This window comes from Pipistrellus hanaki (genome assembly GCF_964339955.1).
Source record: "Pipistrellus hanaki genome assembly, chromosome: 9".
Lineage (NCBI taxonomy): Eukaryota > Metazoa > Chordata > Mammalia > Chiroptera > Vespertilionidae > Pipistrellus > Pipistrellus hanaki.
Window position 1 is genome coordinate 12919565 of NC_140511.1, and position 25177 is coordinate 12944741.

The following is a 25177-nucleotide window of genomic DNA, read 5'->3' on the forward strand; positions in this document are numbered from 1 at the left end:
TTTGTATATTGATCTTGGTTTTTAGTGTTTTCCTTAGGATTTTCTGTATACAAAGTCATGTCATCTGCAAATATAGTTTTGCTTTTTCCTTTCTAATCTGGATGCCTTTTATTTCCTTTTACTGCCTCACTTCTCTGGCTTGCACATCTAGTGCAATGTTAAATGGCATGAGTGGACACCTTGTCTTATTCTTGATCTTAGGGGGAAGTAAGTCTTTCCCCACTGAACTATGATGATGATTGTGGAGTGTTTGTAGATCTCTTATCAAGAAGTTATCTTCTATTTCTAGTTTGTTGAATGTTCTTAATGAAGAGTTGTTGAATTTTGTCAAATGCTTTTCTGTGTCTCTTGAATGGTCATGTGATTTTTGTCCTATACCATATTAAGACATTATTACATTAACTGATTTTTTAATGTTAAAGCAACCTTGCATTCCTGGAAAAAATCCAATTATGTCATGGTGAATAATCTTTTTTTATATATAATATATTTTTATTGATTTTTTTTACAACGCTCTATCCACTGAGCCAAACCGGTTTCGGCATGGTGAATAATTTTATTTATTTATTTGTTTGTTTGTTTGTTTGTTTGTTTATTTATTATCATTATTATTTTTTAATCCTCACCCAAGGATATTTTTCTATGATTTTTATTTTTATTTTATTTTATTTATTTATTTATTTTTAAATATATATTTTATTGATTTTTTTACAGAGAGGAAGAGAGAGGGATAGAGAGCTAGAAACATCGATGAGAGAGAATCATCGATCAGCTGCCTCCTGCACACCCCCTACCGGGGATGTGCCCACAACCAAGGTACATGCCCTTGCCCGGAATCGAACCCTGGACCTTTCAGTCCGCAGGCCAACGCTCTATCCACTGAGCCAAACCGGTCCCGGCTTCTATGATTTTTAGAGAGAGTGGAAGAGAAAGGGAAAGACAGAGAAAAATATCGATGTGAGAGAAACACATCAATTGGTTGCCTCCTGCACATACCCCATCCAGGGCCCAGGCCTGCAACCAAGGTACGTGCTTTTGTCTGGAATCGAACCCAGGATCCAAAGGCTGACCTCTATACATTGAGCCAAACTGGCTAGGGCCACACTTTACTTTCTTTAATAATTATAAATCTTTTTAAAGATTTTTTTTCTTTTTTTATTTAACTTTGGTAGTTTGTATTTTTCTAGGAATCTGTCCATTTCATCCAGCTTATCTAATTTGTTGGCATATGGGTGTTCATAGTATTAACTATAATTCTTTTTATTTCTGTTCCTCAGGTAGTAATGTCCCCTTCATTTCAGGTCTTAGGAGTTTGAATCTTTTTCTTTGTCATGCAACTAAACATTTGTTGTTTTATTGATCTTTTCAAAGAAACAACTTTTGGTTTTGAGATAAATGAAAATGAAGACACAACATACCATAACTTATGGGATGCAGCTAAAGCAGTGCTTAGCAGGAAACTTAAAAGCTGTAGACACGTACATTAAAAAAGACAAAAGACTAAATTTTGGCTTCATTTCATCCTTTCCCCTTCAGGACATTTGTATATCCCTCTCCCATCCCCTTTCCCAAGATTATATAATTTCAGTATTTGGGAAGCTGATTTAAGAAACTACAATGGTTTCTTGTCTTTGCAGATGTTAGAAGGGAAAAGCAAAATTTCTGTCAATGACTTCCTCATAAAAGCTTCAGCTTTGGCATGTTTAAAAGTTCCTGAAGCAAATTCTTCTTGGCTGGACACAGTTATAAGACAGTAAGTATAATACTGCTGGGGAAGGTATATATCCATCAGCAGTTTTGTTGTGTTACCTAATGTATATCTAGGAGTGTAGGGTAAGGAGATGGATTACAGAGAGAACTATAACTGCCATTGGTAAAATACTTTGTAAACAGCATAGAACTATTTATGAGACAGTCCTAAAGTTTACGTAGTAAAGACTACAGATTCTTTGTATGAGCTCAGGAAAGGGAGATGATTGTTTATATATCTACAGTTAAGTTGATAATGATTATTATAAAGGAAAGTTGAAATATTTTTTATTCACTAGTTCTGATGAAGGACAAATTTGAAAACAAACCAAAAAAAAACACCACAGTTTTATTTATGTTATGGTGACATGTGACTAGTGGTGGCACCTGTCTTTCACATATTGTCTCACTTAATCCTGTGACCACCTTGTAAACTAGGCGCTTCACTCCCATTTTCTAGATGAAAAATGAGGCTTAGTGAGTTAAATAACTATCCTTGAGTTAATATGGTAATAGTAGAACTGTGATCGGAAACCAGGAATCTGATTTTTAAGCCTACGCTTTTCCTATTATGTATGCTTTTAAATATTATTAATTTAATTTTTATTAAAGTAATAGTATATATGTTAAAATATTGCTGCATGGCTTACAGTAACCTGCTCAGCCTTTAATCTGAAGTCCACTCCCAAGAAGCAAACACAGCTTTTAAACTATTATTTCTTCTGGTATTTACCTTCATGAAGGATTATTTTCATTTCTTTTACTTTACTGAATGATTTCCTATTAAAGAAGAATTAAGATTTATTGTACTCTCCCTAAATACTCCCACCCACCCATCATCCCATGAAATGGATTATAGCACAAATTTTTTGACTAACATGTTTAGTATGTTTTGAATACTAACCTACTTTTATTTTATTTATAATCCCCCATTAATTTTTTCAGAATCTTGTTAAAGATATTACGGGTCCTCTTCTTCCCCCATTAACCACCTCCAGCTATCTATCCCCTGCCCCACACCCAGGCTTTTACCACCTTCACTGTCTGTGTCCATGTGCCATGCATGCATACATACATACATACATACAAGGTCCTTGGCTGATTACCTCCCCGCCCACCTTCCCTCTGCCTTCCCCCTCAGATTCTTCATTCTGTTCCATGCTTCCATGTCACTGGATCCTCTCTTTTCATCAGTTTATTTTGTTCATTAGATTCCACATTAGTGAGACCATTTGATACTTGTCTTTGACTGACTGACTTACTTAGCACAATACACTCTAAGTCTCTCCTTGCTCTTAAAAGGTGCAAATGTCCCACAGCTTTTTATTTATTTTTTAATTGATCTCAGAGAGGAAGAGAGAGGGAGAAATATCAATGATGAAAGGGAATCATTGATTGGCTGCCTCCCACACGCCCCCTTCTGGGGCTCGAGCCCACAACCTGTATGTGCCCTTGACCGGAATCGAACCCCGGGACCATTCAGTCTGTAGGCCTATGCTCTATCCACTGAGCCAAACTGGCTAGGGCTGTACCGCAGCTTTTTTTTTTTTATCCACTCTTCTAGTGATGGGCATTTGGGCTGTTTTCAAACCTTAGCTGTTATAAATTGTGCTGCTATGAACATAGGGATGCATATATTCTTTCTGATTGGTATTTTGGGTTTCTTAGGAAATATTCCTAGAAATGGGCTCACTGGATCGAATGGCAGTTCCATATTTAATTTTTCCAGGAAACTCCGTACTGTTTTCCATAATGGCTACATTGTCACCAGCAGTGCACTAGGGTTCCTTTTTCTCCGCATCTTCACCAACACTTGTCATTTGTTGATTTGTTGATGGTAGCTATTTTGACAGGTGTGAGGTGGTACCTCGTTGTTGTGATTTTTAAAAATATATTTTTATTGATTCCAGAGAGAAAGGGAGAGGGAGAGAGATGGAAACATCAATGATGAGAGAGAATTGTTGATTTGCTGCCTCCTGCACACCCCACACTAGGGATGGAACCCGAAACTCAGGCATGTGTCCTGACTGGGGATCAAATGGTGACCTCCTGGGTCATAGGTTGACATTCAACCACTGAGCCATGCTGGCTGGCTGGGCTCTCATTGTTGTTTTAATTTGCATCTCTTATGATCCGTGACTTCGAGCATTTTTTCAGATGTCATTTGGCCATGTGTGTGTTCACTTTGGAGATGTGCCTATTTAGGTCCTTTGCCCATTTTTTTTTTTTTTTTTTTAATATAATTGATTTTGTACAGAGAGGAAGGGAGAGAGAGATACAGAGTTAGAAACATCGATGAGAGAGAGTCATCGATCAGCTGCCTCTTGCACACCCCCTACTGGGGATATGCCCGCAACCAAGGTACATGCCCTTGACCGGAATCGAACCCGGGTCCTTTCAGTCCCCAAGCTGACGCTCTATCCACTGAGCCAAACCGATTTCGGCGGTCCTTTGCCCATTTTTTAATTGGATTGTCTGTCTTCCTTTTGTGTGTTGGAGTGATGGTCAATTTGCATATTACTCTTTTATTAGGGTATATTGAGAGATATGATAATTAACCAGGACACCATAACGGGTCAATGGACAGGAGGAGGTTGCACACCCAGTGTTGGGGGCGGGGTGGCAGGGGCCTCCATGCATCTGCACTGGGGGAGGACCTGATCAGCAGCAGCTGCGGCTGCTTCAAAGGCTGGAGAGGGATGGAGGGCCGGATTGGCCCGTTCATGGCCAGCACAGAACGCTTGCCTTGTTGCCACAGCAATGAAGCAAGCACTCTGCCAGGCTGCTCATGCTGCCCATTCTCAGCAGCCACCCCTCTGGGATTGGGGGACTCCATCTTGTGGCTACGGGTGCCACCATCTTTGTGATGGTTAATTTGCAAATTACCCTTTTATTAGATAGGATAGGTACTTATTTATTGCCATTTTAATTCTGTATGCCTAGGTTTCTCTCTTTTCTCATTTCAGCAATCCCTTTATCGTTTCTTGTAATGCTGGTTTAGTGGTGGTAAACGCCTTTAGCCTTTTTTGTTTGTTTGGGAAGTTCTTTATTTCACTGTCTATTTTTGAATGATAACCTTGCTGGATATAGTAATCTTGGTTTCAGATCCTTGCTTTCCATGAGTACTTCATGCCATTCCCATCTGGCTTGTAGACTTTCAGTCTCTATGCAATCTTCACTTTCTGTCTTCTCTCCAGCAAGTCTTCAGTTGATTATTCGGGTAGTTTTTTCTGTATTTTAGTTGTAATTCCAGTTTGGTCCTGGGAGTGTGACCACCCAGCATCCACTTACTCTCACTCTCCCCAGTTGACTTTTTAGAGCACATGTGTCAAACACAAGGCCCGCGGGCCAAATCCAGCCCGCCAGGCCTTGCAATGTGGCCCGCACCGCGCTGTCATCACTGCACTCCGCTGTCAGTTTATGACATTGTCAGTTTATGACTGTTCAGTAAACCATTCGGCCCGCAATTTAGGCTGGATTTTAGATTTTGGCCCCTTCTCTGATTGAGTTCAACACCCCTATTTTAGAGAGTGGAGAAGTGGGAGTTGGGGGGGTGCAATTGACATTAGAGAGACATATTGATTGGTTGCCTCCCTCTCACAACCGGGTTGGGAATCAAACCTGCAATCGAGGTACACACTCTTGACTGATAAATGAACCCATGACCCTTCAGTCGGGCTGATGCTTTAACCATTGAACAAAACAGGTGAGGGCCTAACCTAACTGCTTTTTTTAAAAATATATTTTATTGATTTTTTACAGAGAGGAAAGGAGAGAGATAGAGAGCTAGAAACATCGACCAGCTGCCCCTTGCACACCCCTACCGGAGATGTGCCCACAACCAAGGTACATGCCCTTGACCGGAATCGAACCCGGGACCTTTCAGTCCGCAGACCAACGCTCTACCACTGAGCCAAACCGGTTTCGGCCTAACTGCTTTTTTAAAAATGTTCCCACCTTTTTTTTTTTTTTTTTTTTTTTTTTTTTTTACTTCATTGCTTTCTAAAGCTGTAATGTTGAAAAGTCACAGAGCCTGTTCAGCTGGGCCTGGTGATCCCTGATGGCCACACATCAACTCACATATATAGCACCCCCAAACACGGTGCTGTTGACTCCCATCATTTCTCCTTCCAGCCTCTGAATCTGTGGGCATCTCATGCAGAAACTATTCCGAATTATTAAAGCAGCACAAAGTTGCTTGGTGAAACCATGACTGCTTTTCTATTCTGTGACCAGTCAGCCTGAAAAAAGGCTCCCGAGACTTCTGCTTTTTATTATGAGTTCTGAAAACCAGAAGTCTGAAATCAAGAAGTTAGCAGTGTTCTGCTCCCTCCACAGGCTGTAGGAGAGAATCTATTCTTGCTTTTTCCAAGTCTGGGCATTCTTTGGGTTGTGGCTGCACAATCCTTACCTCTGGCTACATTTTCACATGGTCTTCTCTGTTTGTGTCTTCCCTTCTGTTTCTCACAAGAAGACTTGGCATTGGATTTAGGGCTCACCCACACAATCCAGAATGATATGATCTCAAGATCCTATTTACATATACAAAGATGTTTTTACTAAATAGGTCACATTGGTAGATTCCAGGGTCAAAACACAGACATCTCTTTGAGAGGGCTGCTATGAACATCTGTGTACAATTTATGTTGACATGTTTTCATTTCTCCAGTAGATTCCTTAAAGTGGAATTGTTGGGTCATAGGGTAAATTTATATTTAACCTTTAAAGAATATCTGAAGGACCACTACTTAGATCAAAGGATTGATGTTGCAGGGCCGTTTCTTAGTATTGTTAATTAATTATTACCAAATACTATTCATTCATTTGTTCATACAGCTACTCAATAGTATTTTTTGAACATGTACTGTTTGCTGGATTCAGTGGTAAACAAAATAGGAAACACCATCCATACTCTCTTAGGAAGAAGATTATAAATAAGTAATATTGTAATAACAGGATAATTAAGAAAGCAGTAGTTGCTGTGTGAGATCTTGGACAGAGCCCAGCTGTAACTGCTAAAGGCCACAAACTATTAGTCTTGTTTTTACAATGGCAAAAACCTGCTGCCTCCGGCAGGTTGGGCACTTTGTGGGATTTGGTACCCATAATCTTCTAAAGTTTGCGCCTAGAATGAGCTAGAGTTTTCCTTCATGTGAAGTTTTCATTTTTCTTGATTGCAGAACACTTTATCAGGGACCCTTTCACAGACACCCAAGGATACTGTAGATATAATTCAGGAGTTAAGAGAACTTGGATGAGACAAAGAATCATTCTTTTCCACTCAGCTATAACTGAAATTTAGTGTTTCCTCCTGTTAAACATGTAGCAAACAAATCAGAGAGCTATTAATAATACTGTGCTGGTGACCAGTAAAACTCAGTTATTTTCATATCATAACCTATAGTTGTTGCAGGTGTGTTAAAATATCATTTTGCTTATCACTACTTTAAAATTGTAGCCATTATTAGACCTGCTGCAACATCTTGTTAATGAGTTAACATAAAAGCACATATATCACATTTTGTTTTTTGAATAATTACATAACTAAATTTTAATATACTTGTGGGGTTTTTTTTGTTGTTGGTTTAGTTTTTTTTGGTGACTTATTTTACTTTCTTTGTTAAAAATCTATATGTATTCTGAGATGAGACCCAAATGCAAAGATGCTCATGGTGTAGAAAAGATTGGGAATCTCAGTAGTCTGGCGCACACCACCACCCTACATCCTGAACACTCCTCTTTCTCCCCCAACGCAGTCCTTTCCCTTCATTCTTCCTTTCCTCTGCTCAGGCTCTGCTTGCAGACTCAACTCCAGCAATCACTTCATCTCAGAGTCCAAGGAGGTTTTTTTTTTTTTTTTTTTTAATTCCTAACTGAATGCTAAGCCTTTTTCTCCAACTACACCCATGTGTTAGTTGAGGCAGATGGGAAAGTTAGATAATACATGTGAAACCAACCTGCTGACACATTAAAAGTGTAAGGAGGTTGGGGAGAAGGAACAGCAGAATGTAAAAATCAGAAGATATCTTTTGGCTGAACAGTAGCACAAAGTGAAGTAAATATCAGTAATCTTGCTTAACCTGACACAGAAGCTCTTAATAAACAATGGTGGTGATCATTGAGCTTTTCTTTTTTCTTTTTAAATAGAAATCATGTTGTCGATGTCAGTGTTGCAGTCAGTACCCAAGCAGGACTCATCACACCAATTGTATTTAATGCACACATAAAGGGTCTGGAAACCATTGCTAATGATGTTGCTTCTTTAGCAACCAAAGCTCGAGAGGGTAAACTACAGCCACATGAATTCCAGGTAAAGTATTATTTATTCTCCTTCTGAATGTTAAGAATTATGTTATTTTTAAGGCCCGTATTATGTTTTTATTGCATTTTCCGCCTTTTTTCCTGCCTTGTATTCCCATTGACACAAAGGCCAAAAAATAAAGAAAAACTGAGTAGCCTTTCAAAGGCTAAAAATAATGTTTTCCAACTAGTGTGCAAAAGCCACACACCTACTTTAACTGTTATTGTAAAGAGTGCATATTTAAAAAAGAGTATTTCATTCAGGCCCTTTTTTTTCTTTTAGTTTTAATGACATAATTAGCAATATTTAAGATGTGCAACTTAATGTTTTGTTATATATACATATATTATGAAATGATCACCACAATCAAGCTAATTAATGTCTGCCACTTTATATACTTCTATTTTCTTCTTTTTTTTTAATGATAATTTAGAAGCTTTTCTTAAAAGATTAAAGGCAAAACTGGTTTGGCTCAGTGGATAGAGCGTCTGCCTGCAGACTCAAGGGTCCCAGGTTCTATTCTGGTCAAAGGCATATCCCCAGTAGGAGGTGTGCAGGAGGCAGCTGATTGATGATTCTCTCTCATGGATGTTTCTAACTCTCTATCCCTCTCTCTTCCTCTCTGTGAAAAATCAATAAAATATATATATATTTTAAATTACCTTAAGGATTTTTTTTATATGTTGACAAGCAATTAACATGATATTTTTTTCCTCTAGGGTGGCACTTTTACGATTTCCAATTTAGGAATGTTTGGAATTAAGAACTTCTCTGCTATTATTAACCCACCTCAGGCCTGTATTTTGGCCATTGGTGCTTCAGAAGAGAGACTGGTTCCAGCAGATAATGAAAAGGGGTAAGTGCCAAAATGGAGAGGGAGCTATAAGTTCATTTTCATTCCATTATACCTGTTTTTGAGTTTAGTTTTAGACTTATTGGCATGCCTTACTGGAACGTTAGGTAAAGTCAGACATAAGTATAGAATGAAGTTTCTCTGGGCAGCAACTCTTCATATTTTACTAAATGTATTGTAGTTAATCTTTTTTGAGATGGAAAGCCTTATTCACTCTGACTACATAAGTTCGGGGTCACCATGCTTTTTTCTTAAAGAGGCATATAGTAAATATTTAGGCTTTGTGGGCCCTATGGTCTCTGTTGCAAATACTCTGTAGTGTGAAAGCAGCCTTACGTACTATGTAAATGAATTCCAGTAAGCTTCATTTGGTGGGATTTGGCCTGTGGGCTTTTAGTTTGCCAGTCCATGCTCCAATGGCTGTTTGGTCTGTTTCTTCAAGCTATTTGGTCTGGAAGTATATAGGACATGAACAGTAGGTCGAATATAATTTACCTGGATGGGATTATAGGGTCAGAGGTGGCATTTGGGCTGGTTACTAGCTACAATCAGTGATTGCTTCTAGAATCCCTAATAATGTTTTTATCTTTTTCTAGATTTGATGTGGCTAGCATGATGTCTGTTACACTCAGTTGTGATCATCGGGTTGTGGATGGAGCAGTTGGAGCCCAGTGGCTTGCTGAGTTTAGAAAGTACATTGAAAAACCTGTCACCATGTTGTTATAATTAATCCAAGAATTTCTATAGACTTTCCCAAGTCACATTGGTTCATTCTTACCAAGATATAAATGTTATTAAACAGGCGTTTCTCTTTATTTTAAAGATAACCAGTTATTTTCTAGTCTGTCCAGTTAAGTTATTTGTAATGGTCATTACTTTTATCTTTTAAAATGCCAGTTACACCCAAATACTGTGCACATTCAGTAAATAGCAGCTTTTAAGCTGTGTACTCCTAGGCAAGGGACATGTGGCATAGCCGTTTGGTGTTAAGTCCTTCCACTGGGAAATGTAGAGGTAGAACTGTGGTTCCCTATTGTGGCAGGTATATACAAGTAACCTGGATGAAACTATGAGGTTTTGAGATTTAATTGCCTCAAATGTTTTCCTTATATTTAAAGAAAAGAGGAATCAGGAAAATTTATTCTTTTGGAGAAAAGGTTTGAATCGAAGTGTGATGTTATAACTTAACCCTAATTAAAAATTTTCTATTACATGATCTTGTTTTTATCATGGATGGGAAAAGTAGAAAACTTCAAAGATAAATGAAATTTTAAAAGTCAACATTCTCTTAGATTTCTTCAGCCACTGTTCTTTGTTTATTTTTTTATGTATCCTGAAATGGTTGTTCCCCCTTCTTGAAATGAGACAGGAATATAAACCAGCTGCTTGGCATAAATGAGAATTTGTGTGAATATTTAAACAACTTAAATGTATAATTCTGAGCAGAATTCTACAGTTACCTCCAAATAAAAGAATATGCTTATAGAGTTTAACAGAGAAGTTGTGAAAGTTGAATTTTTCTTCCAATGTCAACTGGAGGTTACTTGCAAATAAACTTAGTTACCAGAATTTGGAAAACTATATTAAGTAAAAATCGAATACATATACATATATAAAAATTGGTTTCTAGCAAGATATGTGCCAAAGTCTGAATGTATATCAACAAGTTCTGTCTGAAGAGGGAGAGAGATACATTGGTGAACAGTTTAGAATGTAAAAGATGATGACCACAACAAAATGGTCATTTCTATTTGGAAAAAGGAAAAATTGTTAAATGTGTGTTAAAGTGTCCTTTGTTTTCCCACCACAGTGTTGACTCTGTAAAATAAAAAAGCCCTAAAATCCTATTGAAGAGAAATTATTCAGGTTGCATTCTATCTTATCAGCCTAAATATTTTTTCCCATTTTGCCTTTCTTCTGAGCAGGGGCTGGGGTGAAATTCAAGATAATAAAAACAAATTGGGAACATTATCACAATCTAGGCTTTCTACTGAATTGATGTGCTTTAATAAATATCTGAAATAGTTTGACTATTTAAAATTATCTGACTAGTACTTCCTTGTATATAGTATGTGGAGCTATCTCCTGAAATTAAGTTCTATTGTTGTTGAATCTATTTCTAAATGTTCATTATTACATGGTGCACAGTGACACTCCATATATTTCCCTTGTACTGTTATGAAAACATTAATACAGTGATTGGTAATTATAGCTTGAACTGAAGATTATTCAAAAGGAACAATCTTCTCACAGGGACCATCATCAATATGAGTCATATCTGGTTCAAACACATGAAACTTCAGACATAATTCATTATTTGCTAATGTTTATGGCTCTTTTGTTCCCTTTAAATAAAAAATTAAAAGTTGCCTTCTAATAAAAATTGTTCTGAATTAAAAATCTGGCCTGTAATCTAAATCTGGATTCAGTCTATTTATCTTACCAAAATTGAAAGAATGAAAGTTTGAAATAGTGGTTTGGTTCAAATTAGATTGTTTAAAAGTGAAACTATGTTTTCAATGTGTCTGATCTAATTTTTTTATGTGTAGGTAATTGATTTTCACATTAAGTGGTTAAGTGCAGGGACAGCTAATGCATGTATAAGCTCTTAATACAGATACAGTTTGATTTTATAAAATTGATGAAATCAATACTGAGTTCAGAAGGGTATAATCTAATGCTTTAAGCTCAAGGAGTTCCTGAAGACCTTGTGTTGGGATATGGCATGTAGCAAGATGAAAGTGTGGCCTGGCTCTCTTAGACATTTACCTCCAACCCTGAGGTTTGTGTGAATGTAGTTATGGTCTCAGGCAGGGCATGGTCTACCAGAGGGGTTGACATGATAGGAATGTGCTGCAGGGAATACTCATCACCTGTGCAGAAGCCCTGGAATACATGGGAAATGATCACTACTGACAGCTGATCTAAAACCAAGTTTATAGAAAAATGAAGCCCTAACCGAGGATAATTAACGTGCATCTCAAATAATTTCCTGGGCCAAGTTTTGCTTTTTTGCAGGGAGGAGAAAGAGGTAATGTCTTTATGAATATAAAATTCATTGAAGGCCTGACCAGGGTGGCTAAGTGGTTAAGCATTGACCCATGAACCAGGAGGTCACAGTTTGATTCCTGGTCATTACGTATGCCCAGGTTTTAGGCCGTATCCCAAGTAGGAGATGTGTAGGAGGCAACCAATGGATGATTGATTCTCCCTCATCATTGATGTTTATACCTCTACTCCCTCTCTGAAATCAGTAAAAACATTTTCTAAAAAATTTAAAAGAAAAGAAAAACCCCTTCAAATAATATGTGAAAATATTTTGGGATAACTATATCACTAATAACACTAAGTTTAATTTTATTAGTGAGTACACAAATACATAGCTGCTGACATGAGTACAAGAGTAGAGATTAAACCAATTCTATGTGGTTAGTTATGGGAGTTTCTTGGAAATAAGTTTTGACTGATTTTGCAGAAGAAAAGGCTAACTCCCAAGTGTTTTGAGGGATGAGAGTGTAATAGGTTTATTAATTTTAGGACATCATACAATTTTAGGACTTCTTTAGATGATAAATTATCATATTGCTAGAAGGATTCAAATCCAGGTCAGGTTTAAGAAAATTATGTTTTGCCCTAGCTGGTTTGGCTTAGTGGCTGGAGTGTTGCCCTGTGACTGAAGGGTTTGAGATTTGATTCTGGTCAAGGGCACACTGCGAGGCTTGCAGGCTGGAGCCCCAGTTGGAGGTGTGCAGGAGGCTGCCGAGCAATGATTCTTATCATTGATGTTTCTATCTTTTCTCCTTTCTGAAATCAATAAAAATATATTTAAAAAAAGAAAATTATGTTTTTAAATGTAACATTATTTCTAATACAACTATGACATCAGTTTCTAAGTTAAGTCTTAAAATAATTTATTTAAAGACTTCATACTGAGCCCTGGCCAGTTTGGCTAGTGCAGTGGTTGGCAAACTCATTAGTCAACAGAACCAAATATAAACAGTACAACGATTGAAATTTCTTTTGAAAGCCAAATTTTTAAAAATTTTTTTTAATATATTTTATTGATTTTTCACAGAGAGGAAGAGAGAGGGATAGAGAGTCAGAAACGTCGATGAGAGAGAATCATCGATCAGCTGCCTCCTGCACACCCCCCACTAGGGATGTGCCCGCAACCAAGGTACATGCCCTTGACCGGAACCCTTAAGTCCGCAGGCCGACGCTCTATCCACTGAACCAAACCAGTCCCGGCTAAATTTTTTAAATTTCTAACGCCACTCCTTCAAAATAGACTTGCCCAGGTTGTGGTATTTTGTGGAAGAGTCACATTCAAGGGGCCAAAGAGCCGCATGTGGCTCATGAGCCGCAGTTTGCCGACCATGGGGCTAGTGGATAGAACATTAACCTGTGGTCTGAAGGGTCTCCATTTATTCTAGTCAAGGACACATCTCAGTTGCAGACTTGATCCCTGGGGCCATGTAGGGGAGGCAGTCAATTTATGTGACTGATGTTTGTCTCCCACTCCTTTCCACTCCCTAAAATTCAATGGAGCCTACCTGGTTTAGCTAAGTGGATAGAACATTGGCCTGTGGACTGAAGGGTCCCAGTCAAGGGCTCGATCCCCAATGGAGGGTGTGCAGGATACAACCAATCAGTGATTCATCGATGTTTCTTTTTTAAAAAAATATATATATATTATTGATTTTTTTACAGAGAGAAAGGGAGAGGGATAGAGAGAAACATCAATGAGAGAGAAATATCAATCAATTGCCTTCTGCACACCTCCTACTGGGGATGTGCCCGCAACCAAGGTATGCCTTTGACTGGAATCGAACCTGGGACCTTTCAGTCCACAGGCTGACACTCTATCCACTGAGCCAAACCGGTTAGGGCTCATCAATGTTTCTATCCCTCTTTATTCCTCTCTGAAATAAAAAAAAAAAATACTTAAAAAAAATCAATGGAAAAATTCCCTGGGATGAGGATTAACAACAACAAAAAAAGACTGTGTTGAACTAGAAACTAATCACAAGGAAGTTTTGTATCTAGAAAAGATAAGGAATGTTTATAATTTGATGTGAGCATTGCTTTGGATATAAGTTGGAAAGTAGATATATTTGTATTGAACAACTATCTTCCAACTTAGATGAATGGGGTTGAAAAGTATATCACCTCTGTATTTTTTAAAAGTTAATCTCTTAGGCCGGGACCGTTTGGCTCAGTGGACAGAGCGTCGGCCTGCAGACTGAAAGGTCCCGGGTTGGATTCCGGTCAAAGACATGTACCTTGGTTGTGGGAACATCCCCAGTAGGGGGTGTGCAAGAGGCAGCTGGTTGATGTTTCTCTCTCATCGATGTTTCTAACTCTCTGTCCCTCTCAATTCCTCTCTGTGTAAAAATCAATAAAATATATTTAAAAAAATAAATAAATAAAAGTTAATCTCTTGGGCCTGCTTAGTATGGCTCAGTGGTTGAGTATCACCATGAACCAGGAGGTCACAGTTCGATTCCTGGTCTGGGTACATTCCTGGGTTTCTGGGCTCGATCCCCAGTAGGGGCCATGCAGGAGGCAGCCAAACAATGATAATCATTGATATTTCTCTCCCTCTCTGAAATCAACAAAAACATGTTTTTAAATGTTATTTTCCTAAGAGAAAGGTACTTGTCCCAAATACACTTGTCCTTTTTCTTAAAATAGAGTTGGATGTATTTTGCATCTTATATGCAATAATATCCAATTACTAATCCAAAGTCCATATGTGCTATTAAAAGTCCTGCCTAGGTTAGAGCTGTTTTATGGGAGTACAGAGGTTCACAGAACCATAGGTTTGCATATTCCTACATTGGCCTTGTATCGTTATCGCTGGAGGAAACTTGACTGCTATACCCGTCTTAATAATAAAAACATGCACAGTCTGGGATTTGTTTCTGATGTAAAAATTTACTAGAGACAATTTTTTTTCAACCAGTAAACTGGGAATTCTCACATGTTATTGGAAACAAAATTTTCCCAAATGGTATTACTTAAGATATCTTCAAAACAAGTATATCATGACAATACTATTTTTAGTAATTTTTGCTTGATGCCAAGTTATTTTTGAGGAGAAATTTCTTTTTAAGAATAGTTGAGAAAATCTCATTCCATTAAAAGGAACTCTTAGAAAAAAGAAAAAAAAGAAGAACTCTTAGAAAATTTGAAACTAGTGTGTAAGATATACCAATACCTCTTCACCCATAATAAAGGTACTATAATTCACATAACTTCAGCACTGAAAACCTAAAACAAATAATGCTCTTGACTTACACCAATGGCATTGTGATGATCAATGTAGCTTTCTCTTTGATAAATTTTGCTGTAGTCATTTCAGTATCCACAGATTCTGGAAGATTCAGATGCAATCTGTACTTCTCAGAGACCTCAATCAATAAATCATCCTAAGAATAATAAACCAAGAGAGATTTTAAAAGATAAACATAAGAAAGCATTTATTGCCGAAGCCAGTTTGGCTCAGTGGTAGAGCATTGGTCTGCAGACTGAAGGGTCCCAGGTTCGATTCGGGGCAAGGGCATGTACATTGGTTGCGGGCACATCCCCGGTGGGGGGTGTGCAAGAGGCAGCTGGTCGATGTTTCTCTCTCATTGACGTTTCTAGCTCTCTATCTCTCTCCCTTCCTCTCTGTAAAAAATCAATAAAATGTATTTAAAAAACAAAAAAGAAAGCATTTACTGGTTAAAATGAGTGTTGTTGAATTTCTGTTCCGTTATTGACTCCTTTTCCATAAGAAGAGGATCCTAACTTATTGCCATGTGACTTGCAGTGAGCAGTAACGTTCCTGTTGTAAATCCCTGAGCTTTTGAGATTTGTTATTGCTGTTGAATACCTCAAAAGTTTACTGAGCAGTAGCATAAGATGGGTGTTGTCATCTCAAATTACACGAATTTATTGGGTCGGCAGCTAAGTAATTGCGGGTTTCACACATATATGGCTTCAGTTGAATTTTTAGGTTTGCAGACGTAGTAAAATGTAAAACACATTTTGTTATTTGATAGTTGGCTATTCAGCTGTTAATCAGTAAAAAAAGTTTTTTGATCTGTTTTGTAGTTTTCGTTTGGCGTTCGTTGAAAAATGGAAAATCAAAAGGAACATTTTCATCATATTTTGATTTTTTATTTCCGCAAAGGGAAAACGCATCGCAAGCTCATAAAAAGTTATGTGCTGTTTATGGTGACGAAGCCTTAAAAGAACGGCAGTGTCAAAATTGGTTTGCCAAATTTCGTTCTGGTGATTTTTCACTCAAAGATGAAAAACGCTCTGGTCGTCCAGTTGAAGTTGATGACGCCCTAATCAAAGCAATAATCAATTCGGACTGTCACAGTACAACACGTGAGATTGCAGAGAAGCTTCATGTATCACATACATGCATTGAAAATCACTTAAAACAACTTGGCTATGTTCAAAAACTCGATACATGGGTTCCTCACGAACTGAAAGAATCACAGTTAACGCAACGCATTAGCAGCTGCGATTTGCTAAAGAAACGTAATGAAAATGATCCATTTTTAAAACGACTGATAACTGGCGATGAAAAATGGGTTGTTTACAACAATATCAAGCGGAAAAGATCATGGAGCAGGCCAGGTGAACCAACTCAAACAACATCAAAAGCTGATATTCATCAAAAGAAGATTTTGTTATCAGTTTGGTGGGATTACAAAGGAATTGTCTACTTTGAACTCTTACCACCCAACCGAACGATCAATTCTGATGTCTACATTGAACAACTAACGAAATTAAACAATGCAGTTGAAGAAAAGCAGCCCGAATTGACAAATCGAAAAGGTGTTGTATTCCATCATGACAATGCAAGGCCACACACATCTTTGGTCACTCGGCAAAAATTAATGGAGCTTGGTTGGGATGTTTTGCCACATCCACCATATAGTCCTGACCTTGCACCATCTGATTACTTTTTGTTTCGATCTTTACAAAACTCCTTGAATGGTAAAAATTTCAATAATGATGATGATGTCAAATCGTACCTGATTCAGTTTTTTGCTAATAAAAACCAGAAGTTTTTTGAACGTGGGATTATGATGCTGCCTGAAAGATGGCAAAAGGTCATTGATCAAAATGGGCAATACATTACAGAATAAAGTTATTTAGTTCCATGAAAAAATTGTCTTTGATTTTCTTTTAAAAATCCGCAATTACTTACTTGCCGACCCAATACTTTGGGGCAGACAAAGCAAACAGCAAGGAAACTTACCGGAGGCTAGGAAGATGGTTAACCTATATTTTATAGTGATAAAGCCCCTAGTTAAAACTATCACAATTATTTGGAAGACAGATTACCTAGTAAATTTGTGGCGTTAGGTACAGAAGTGGTAAAATAAAATGTTGGTGGCATGCATTGGTTTTATGGGCTATGTTTAACAAGATATGACAAAAAGAGATGAACTTAAAGACTAGAATACCTTGACAGAAATGCAACTAATTTTTTTTTCAACTAGTAAAGGATAAAATTGAGGTTATTTTATTTTATTTTTACCAATGAAGGCTGTTTAAGACAGCTGAGAGGCAAAGACTAAATCACAAATATTTTACTTTTATTAAAATGTCTACCTGGGTTAAGGTGGACCTCAATAAATCCTTCCATTTGACTTAAATGACAGCTATTAAATAAAAAAGGACAAGCCGCCGAAACCGGTTTGGCTCAGTGGATAGAGCATTGGCTTGCGGACTGGAAGGTCCCAGGTTCAATACCGGTCAAGGGCATGTACATTGGTTGCGGGCACATCCCTAGTGGGGGGTGTGCAGGAGGCAGCTGGTCGATTTATCTCTCTCATTGATGTTTCTACAATAGCTCTCTATCCCTCTTCCTTCCTCTCTGTGAAAAATCAGTAAAATATATTAAAAAAAAAAAAAAAAAAAAAAAAGGACAAGCCATTAAAAAATGGACCTGTCTAAAAAAAAAACACCTTATTGGGTATAGCACTTAGTGGAATTAAATAAAATATTACCAGCCTGGACTAAACCTAAATTAAAATAATCTTTGGACCCCAAACATTCTATGGGCATGACGCAGGCTGAGCTAACTGCTCAGCATCTAAGGATGGCATATCTACATCACCCATTCTACATGAACCTCCCAAAGAATGGAGCTGAAGGTAATGGGAAACAGTGGGGCTAGGCAATACAGGAATCTGTAATGGCTCTAAGTGAGAATATCCTCCACATGCAGGAAAAGGGACCCTAAAATAGCTGTCTACCAGGATGTCAGCATTGCTGTGCACCAGTAACTGCTGTGGGCCATATATATATATATATATATATATATATATATATATATATGGCCCTAAAATATATATATATATTTTTAGGGCCTCATATTTTTACCTTTCCTGAATTGAGACTGTTAACAGTGACTATCTTCTCCCCATTTAACATTGTATGGTGTATGGGATTATGGGAATAGATAACTTGTGTTTGCAATTCATAGATCTGGTTCAAGAGGCGCAAAATGCAAACTATGATGGCAAAATGCTGTATTTTGGAGTCTGATACTAGAATTGGAGGTGTCTTTTTTAAAAAGTATATTTTATTGAGTTTTTACAGAGAGGAAGGGAGAGGGATAGAAACATCCATTAGCTGCCTCCTGCACACCCCTTACTGAGGATGTGACCACAACCAAGGTATATGCCCTTGACCAGAATCGAACCTGGGACCCTTCAGTCCACAGGCTGATGTTCTATCCGCTGAGCCAAACCAGTTTCTGCTGGAGGTGTCTTTCTTGGGGAACGATACAAATATTTGTGATGAAGTGAGTGGACTGTGGTAGACTATAGGATTGTTGCCAATTGTTTGAACTCTGAAAAAGGATTAATGTATATCCCTATGACTGCTCTTGAGAATAATCTTCCCTACCCTATCAATGTAGGGCTTGGCCTAGTGACTTACTTTAGCCAATAGGATGTGAATAAAAGTGACATGTGCCATGTCTCTGAGGAAGTTTTAGGATCCATTGCATGGTTTGGCCATTTCTATTTTCCCTTTAGCAGGAGAATGAAATAGGTCATATAGGAATTGCTTCTTCATCTGTTTCTTAAAATGCGTAATATCAAGCAGAGCCCTAGCCAGTTTCACTGAGTGGATAGAGCATTAGCCCAAGGACTGAAGGATCCCAGGTTCCATTCTGGCTAAGGGCACCTAATGCTGTTGCAGGCTGCATCCCCAACCCTGGTTAAGGTGGGTGCATACGGGAGGAACCATGTGTCTCTCTTTCATCGATGTTTCTCCCCTCCTTCTCACTCTCTCTAAAAAAAAAAATCAATGGAAAAATATCCTTGGAAGCGTGGAGGAGCTGTAAAACCCTAAGGTACGAGGCACACGGCGCGCGGGGAGAGGACGGAGCCGGAGAGGAGGGAGGCCGAGTGCCTGGCTGGCGTTCCCAAGCGGGAAGGAGATAAACACTCTGACTGTGCTGGGCCCACAACTGCTCTGAACCCCCGTTCTAGGCCAGACCCCGGGACCCAGGCTCACCCATAGGGAGCTGGGCAGTAAGGCGGAACCTGGGGAAGCTGCGAAAGGAGGTCCCGGAGGCTCACAGTGTGCGCAGAGAAGGGCCGGCCGGCTGTGCCGCGGGATTGCCCTGGCGGGAAGGAGACAGGGGCTCCAGACTGCTCTGAACACCATCTCCAACTCCACTTCCAACTGAACTGAACCCCAGTTTCGGGCCCATTGCGGGAGAGCCTACACTGTTTGGTAGCAGGCGAAAATCGAGGGCACCTTTCTCTCAGAGGTGCTTGCAACAAGTACTGAAGGACCCTGAGTCTCAGGAGTCGCACAGGGCGGGGCTGACGGAAGCCAAGGCTGTAGGCTCCACCCTGAAACCCCGCCCCATGAGGAAAGCTGCCTGCGAAAATGCCTAAACCAAATAGATCACAAACGAAAGAAATGGAGGACAAAAAGCGTCTGGATATAGAGTTCAAAACCACACTTATAAGGTTTTTCAAGAGACTCCTAGAAAAGGCCGATAAAATAAATGAGACCTATGAGGATATGAAAAGGAATCAACAAGAAATGATAAGGGATCAACAAGAAATAAAGAATACATTGTCTGAAATAAAAAATATTTTACAGAGTCCTAAAAACAGAATAGAAGATCGCAAGAATCAAGTCAAAGATTTGGAACATAAAGAGCCAGAAGACACTCCTCTGCAGAAGCTAGAAGGCAAGAGAATCCAAAAAATTGAAGATAATGTAAGAAACCTCTGGGACAACTTCAAACGATCCAACATCAGAATCATGGGGGTCCCAGAAGATGAGAGAGAGCAAGATATCGAAAACATACTGAAAGAAATAGTGACAGAAAACTTCCCCCACCTGGGGAAAGGATTGGACTTACAAGTCCAGGAAGCACACAGAACTCCAAATAAGAGGAATCCAAAGAGGACCACACCAAGACAAATCATAATTAAGATTCCAAGAGCAAAGGACAAAGAGAGAATATTAAAAGCAGCAAGAGCTAAGCAGGTGGTTACCTATAAAGGAGCACCTATACGATTGTCAGCTGATTTCTCAACAGAAACCATGCAGGCCAGACGGGAATGGCAAGAAATATTCAAGGTGATGAATAGCAAGAACCTACAGCCAAAAATACTCTACCCAGCAAAGCTATCACTCAGAATCGAAGGTCAGATAAAGAGCTTCACTAATAAAAAAAAGCTAAAGGAGTTCATCACCACCAAACCAGAATTATATGAATTGCTGAAGGGGGTTCTTTCAGAAGAGAAAGTAAAGATAAAAATTATGAACAACAAATACGTAACTGTCAACAAGTGAATCTAAAAACCAAGGAAATTAAAAAAAAAAATCTGATGAACAATATTAACTGTTGAATATAATAGAATCAGAGGTATGGAAGGGGAGTGAACTGACGATTCTTGGGGAAAAAGGGAGAGGAGGATGTGGGAAGAGACTGAACATAAACTGTGCACCTATGGATGAGGACAAAGGGGGGTGGGGAAAGGGCAGAGGGTGGGGTGGGAAGGGGGGGGAAAGGAACACTTGTAATAATATGAACAATAAAAATTTATTTAAAAAAAAAAGAAAAAAGAAAAGAAAAATATCCTTGGGTGAGGATTAACAAAAAATAAAATAAATAAATAAAATAAATAAATAAAAATATTTGTTGAACAAATCAGGCCCACCTGACATGTAACCTGAGCAAATTACTGTAAGCTACTGAGATTGTGGAGTTAGTCACTACAGCAAACATAGGGCCTGTTGACTGATACACATTTACTACAGTAGCATCTATTCAACCTACCTCAGAAACACTAAGGTCACAGAGAGATACTGAATTAATACCAGGTAATTCAACTTTTAATTCAATTTTCAGTGGTTTCTCATTCTCATCTGCCACCATTTTTAATTCATAGGCTGGTCTCTTCATCTCCACCTGGATCTCTGAACTGGAAATCTCTTCTATCAGGCACCCCTTTTTGCTTGAGACTTGGTCCTTTGGCAGTAAAAGTTGAGGGGAGTGATCTGAATTGCTCAGAGTGCTGCTGCTTATCTGTTCAAGGGTTAGTTCTTTATGGAATAAAAGGGGGGGGGGAATAAAAATCAGAAAATTAATCAACAACATAAACTACTATCAGTGCTATCAGGCTACTAGCTGCAATATATGTAGTGCTAGCCAAGATGGCAGATAAAGCTGCAGCTAATTGAATTTGGGAATCTTAAAAGAATCTTAAATCAAAAAGATTTCAAAGTTTAAAAGTTTGCAGGATTTAAAAATCTTTAAGGACATGCTAATATTTCTAATATCTAATCTTTTTATATTTTAAGTTATTCATCTTTTTAAAATATATTTTATTGATTTTTTTACAGAGATGAAGAGAGAGAGATAGTTAGAAACATCGATGAGAGAGAAACATCAATCAGCCGCCTCCTGCACACCTCCCCCAGGGATGGGCCTGAAACCAAGGGAAATGCCCTAGAACCTTTCAGTCCACAGGCCCATGCTCTATCCACTGAGCCAAACCAGCTTTGGCAAGTTATTCATCTTTTAAATTTGAGATTTCTAGTTTGCAAAATGCACACAGGATACAAAAATTTTAAATCAACATAATTTTCCATCTACCATTCATTAACTTACCTTTTCTCATTTTCTCTTTTAAATCTGTGGGGCCAGTTTGGATTCCCATCAGATTTTGTTTCATCCTTTGAATGCTTCCTTTTATTTTAGATTTGGTAATACGGTAAATGTGTGAGAGTGTGAACTGGAGCTGTTCCTCAATGCATTTCATGGCCATGTGTATCAATTGATCTTTTTTCACCTGGTCCTTTTCTGCTGCCTGGAGAACATCAGGATTGTAGGCAACATCGATGACTGTGTAGACATCTGCGTGTGTGAAAAAGAAAAGAAAAAAAGATAGACATTTGTGCATGAGATTCAGAGGGTGTGAAATGAAGACAACTTGTTTCACTAATGATTTTGTCAGGTAATATATTAAGCCATAATCCTTATAAACCTAGAAAGTATTAATTCTATTCCTATATTTTTCAGGAGCAATAATAAGGATTACACAATTTCAATGAGGGCATTTCTTGGCATTTAAAAACAGTTTAGATTATTAGACAAACAGTAATAACAACTTTTAAAATGAGTAGCTTTGTTTTCTTCTAAATATATTTTTATTGATTTCAAAGAGGAAGTGGGAGACAGATATAAACATCAATGAGAGAGAGAATTATTGATCAGCCTCCTTCACACCCATATTGGGAATTGAGCCTCAACCTGGGATCGAACCACTGAGCCATACTGGCCGGCCAACAGTATTCATTTTTATAAAGGTATATTTATTAGTCATTAGCTACATTATAACCAAATAAAATATTTTACATATAATGTCTTTAACCAAGTAAAATCTAGTTCATGCTATTCCCAATAAAAAAAATTTAAATGTGTTTTCTATCCCATAATTCTCTGTACCTGATGTTTCAGACATATCTTCTGGCCTGCCAACACTCAGAGGTACTGGATCAGTAGTTGATTGGGGAGCTGGAATCCTTTTCCACTGACATAGGTTGATAAAAAGTGTTTTTTCTTTAGGTTTCTAGAAATCAAATATATTTCAAAATAATATCCTAAAAGCAACACCTCACAGAATTTGAAGAGTGAGAATTTTAGGCTCCCAGTAAGTTATTACTTGTATTAAAACTGTGTTTCAGAAATTATACTGTTAACCTGATTTTCCCAAAGCTCTTCATAAAGAATCCAGTTGCTATTCCCAGAGGAACTGGGAAGAGGAAGGGGGAATTGATCTAAGCAGCTGTTCCATTTTTTTTTTTTTTTTACCGTCTTTCACCACTTTCTTACCCCCATAACCAAATAAATCCTCTTTATTTGAAAAAGCTCCAATTCTATGATTCTCTATTAAATCATTACATTACTTTTGTTTTCACTCTAACAGAAAAATGGCCCATTTTGAGATCTCCAAAATATATAAAATATGAATTTCCCATTTTTACTCCTTCAACGCAATCTTCTCTACATTTCACTCTCCATTAGAGTGGCAGTTTCCCTCAGTGTTACAGTAACAACAGCTAAAGGTAAGCTATTCATTCAGAACCTCCCATCCAAGGGCACCAACTCTACGTACCAGGATTCTTGTTTGTAGACAGAGCTGTGGTTCTGGGGCAGCACAAAGCTGTTTGCCCTCTTTCAGCTGCTGTTGAATGAAGCTCTTATAGCTCTCAGGGTTACTTTCAGCCAAATCATCTAGTAGGTTCCAGAACTGAGTAACTTGGGTAAGCAGACCGTTTGAGGATGACTCCATGATTGAGGTGAATAGGCCTCTTAAGTCTGAGGAAAGACATGACTTAAGTAAAAATAATGTAACTATTGATTCATTTCTTCTTTTGGGAGAGGAGGACCAGGTCAGGAATAGTTTTGAAGTTAGCTGTTTCTAAAACACTGTAGATCGGCACCACTTTATCTTCTCCTAATTCTTGAATTATGTAGTATCACTTCCTAAATTCTCAAGCTGTCCTCTCAGATAATAAGGCCTTGCCTCCCCTAGACCCTCACCTGGCCTGAGGGGCCAGAGTACTCATTCAAGTCTGTGCTTCCAGGTCGTTTCCTTTTTCCAACACCTGGCTTTTGGCTGACTGGTGCCCTAACCAGCCTGGAAATTGCCAGACTTCCTAAATCCTCAGCATAGCTTAGTAGTTAAAAACATGGACTTGCGCTGGCTGGTGTGCCTCAGTTGGTTGAGCGATGTCCCATGCACCAAAAGGTTGCAGGGTCCTTGCTGGTTTGGCTCAGTGGATGGAGCCTCCGTCTGTGGAGTGAAGGGTCCCGGGTTCAATTCCAGTCAAAGGCCACATGCCCGGGTTGCTGGCTTGATCCCCAGTAGGGGGCGTGCAGGAGGCAGCCCATTAATGAATCTATTTCTCCTCCCAACCTCTCTGAAATAAATTAAAAAATGTATTTAAAAAAATAGATTTTATTGATTTTTACAGAGAGGGAGGGAGAGGGATAGAGAGTTAGAAACATTGATCAGCTGCCTCCTGCACACATTGAGGGGTGAGTGAGTGGTCAGGGCAATAAAAATATATCTTAAAAAAAACCCTCTCAAACCCCCCCCCCCCCCCCAAAAGGTTGCAGGTTCGATTCTCTATCAGTACACATGCAGGAGGCAGCCGATAAATATTTCTCTCTCACATCGATGGTTCTCTCCTTCCTGTCTCTCTGAAATCAATAAAAACATAAAAATAAAAAAAAAGCATGGACTCTGCTACATTCCAATCTTAGCTCTACCACTTACTGGCTGTGTGACCATGAGCAATTAATTTATGTTTGCGCCTCAGTTTATTCTCCTCAAAATGAAGACGATAATACCAATCTCCTGGGGTTACCTGAGGATGGAGAGGATGGGACTCTCGGTCAACACCACATGACAGTGATAACATCCTCTCTGTCTCCAGACAAGTTCCCTCGCACCTCCTCCCCCAACTGGAAGGAGCCCCAGGGCACCCACAGAATGAGAAAGAGGAGGTTTGGGTTCTTTGAAAGTTACATTAGGGTTAGAATCTAAGGGGGAAACTTAACTAATGGACAGCCATTCCGGAGGTCTGCGAACCCACCTCTCCTCGTTTCCTGACAAACCGCGGCGCCTGTTACCAGGCAACCAGCTTGGGTAGCACCTAATGGAGTCCGGAGAGCCCCGGGCAGAAAGTCTTCCCACTTCCAGTTCCGGGCTCTCCCC

General features: G+C 38.7%; 2 protein-coding genes across 5 annotated transcripts in view; one reads left to right on the plus strand and one right to left on the minus strand.

The window, feature by feature from the left end:
* DLAT (dihydrolipoamide S-acetyltransferase) overlaps positions 1 to 11303 on the plus strand; it is a 32370-nt gene extending 21067 nt beyond the window's left edge. The window contains exons 11-14 of the mRNA XM_084893898.1: positions 1638 to 1753; positions 7897 to 8059; positions 8770 to 8906; positions 9500 to 11303. Of these exons, the coding sequence (XP_084750024.1) occupies positions 1638 to 1753; positions 7897 to 8059; positions 8770 to 8906; positions 9500 to 9629 (546 nt within the window). The 3' untranslated portion in view covers positions 9630 to 11303. The remainder of the gene's footprint in view (positions 1 to 1637; positions 1754 to 7896; positions 8060 to 8769; positions 8907 to 9499) is intronic.
* An 861-nt stretch (positions 11304 to 12164) lies between these two features.
* PIH1D2 (PIH1 domain containing 2) lies at positions 12165 to 25091 on the minus strand. 4 transcript variants are annotated; one of them, XM_084893914.1, is made up of 8 exons: positions 25056 to 25078; positions 23570 to 23772; positions 22900 to 22984; positions 22063 to 22308; positions 21229 to 21494; positions 15204 to 15334; positions 13306 to 13368; positions 12165 to 12707 (listed from the first exon to the last, which is right to left on the minus strand). In XM_084893914.1, exons 2-7 carry the CDS (start codon positions 23744 to 23746, stop codon positions 13350 to 13352), a joined length of 924 nt encoding a protein of 307 aa, XP_084750040.1. In that variant the 5' UTR covers positions 23747 to 23772; positions 25056 to 25078; the 3' UTR covers positions 12165 to 12707; positions 13306 to 13349. The 4 variants fall into 4 exon arrangements, with proteins under 4 accessions (XP_084750040.1, XP_084750037.1, XP_084750038.1 ...); XM_084893911.1 differs by lacking the exon at positions 13306 to 13368 and having other exon boundaries at positions 22900 to 23023; positions 25056 to 25081; XM_084893912.1 differs by lacking the exon at positions 13306 to 13368 and having other exon boundaries at positions 22900 to 23023; positions 25021 to 25081.
* Between the last annotated feature and the right edge of the window lie 86 nt (positions 25092 to 25177).

Excerpts from the sequence above, each read along its gene's own strand:
- PIH1D2 (XM_084893911.1), bottom strand. The coding sequence starts at position 23,746 with ATGGAGTCATCCTCAAACGGTCTGCTTACCCAAGTTACTCAGTTCTGG. Across the intron at positions 23,024-23,569 it reads GTCTACAAACAAGAATCCTG|AAACCTAAAGAAAAAACACT; the intron begins GTACGTAGAGTT and ends TTTGATTTCTAG. Across the intron at positions 22,309-22,899 it reads AGATATGTCTGAAACATCAG|ATGTCTACACAGTCATCGAT; the intron begins GTACAGAGAATT and ends TCACACACGCAG.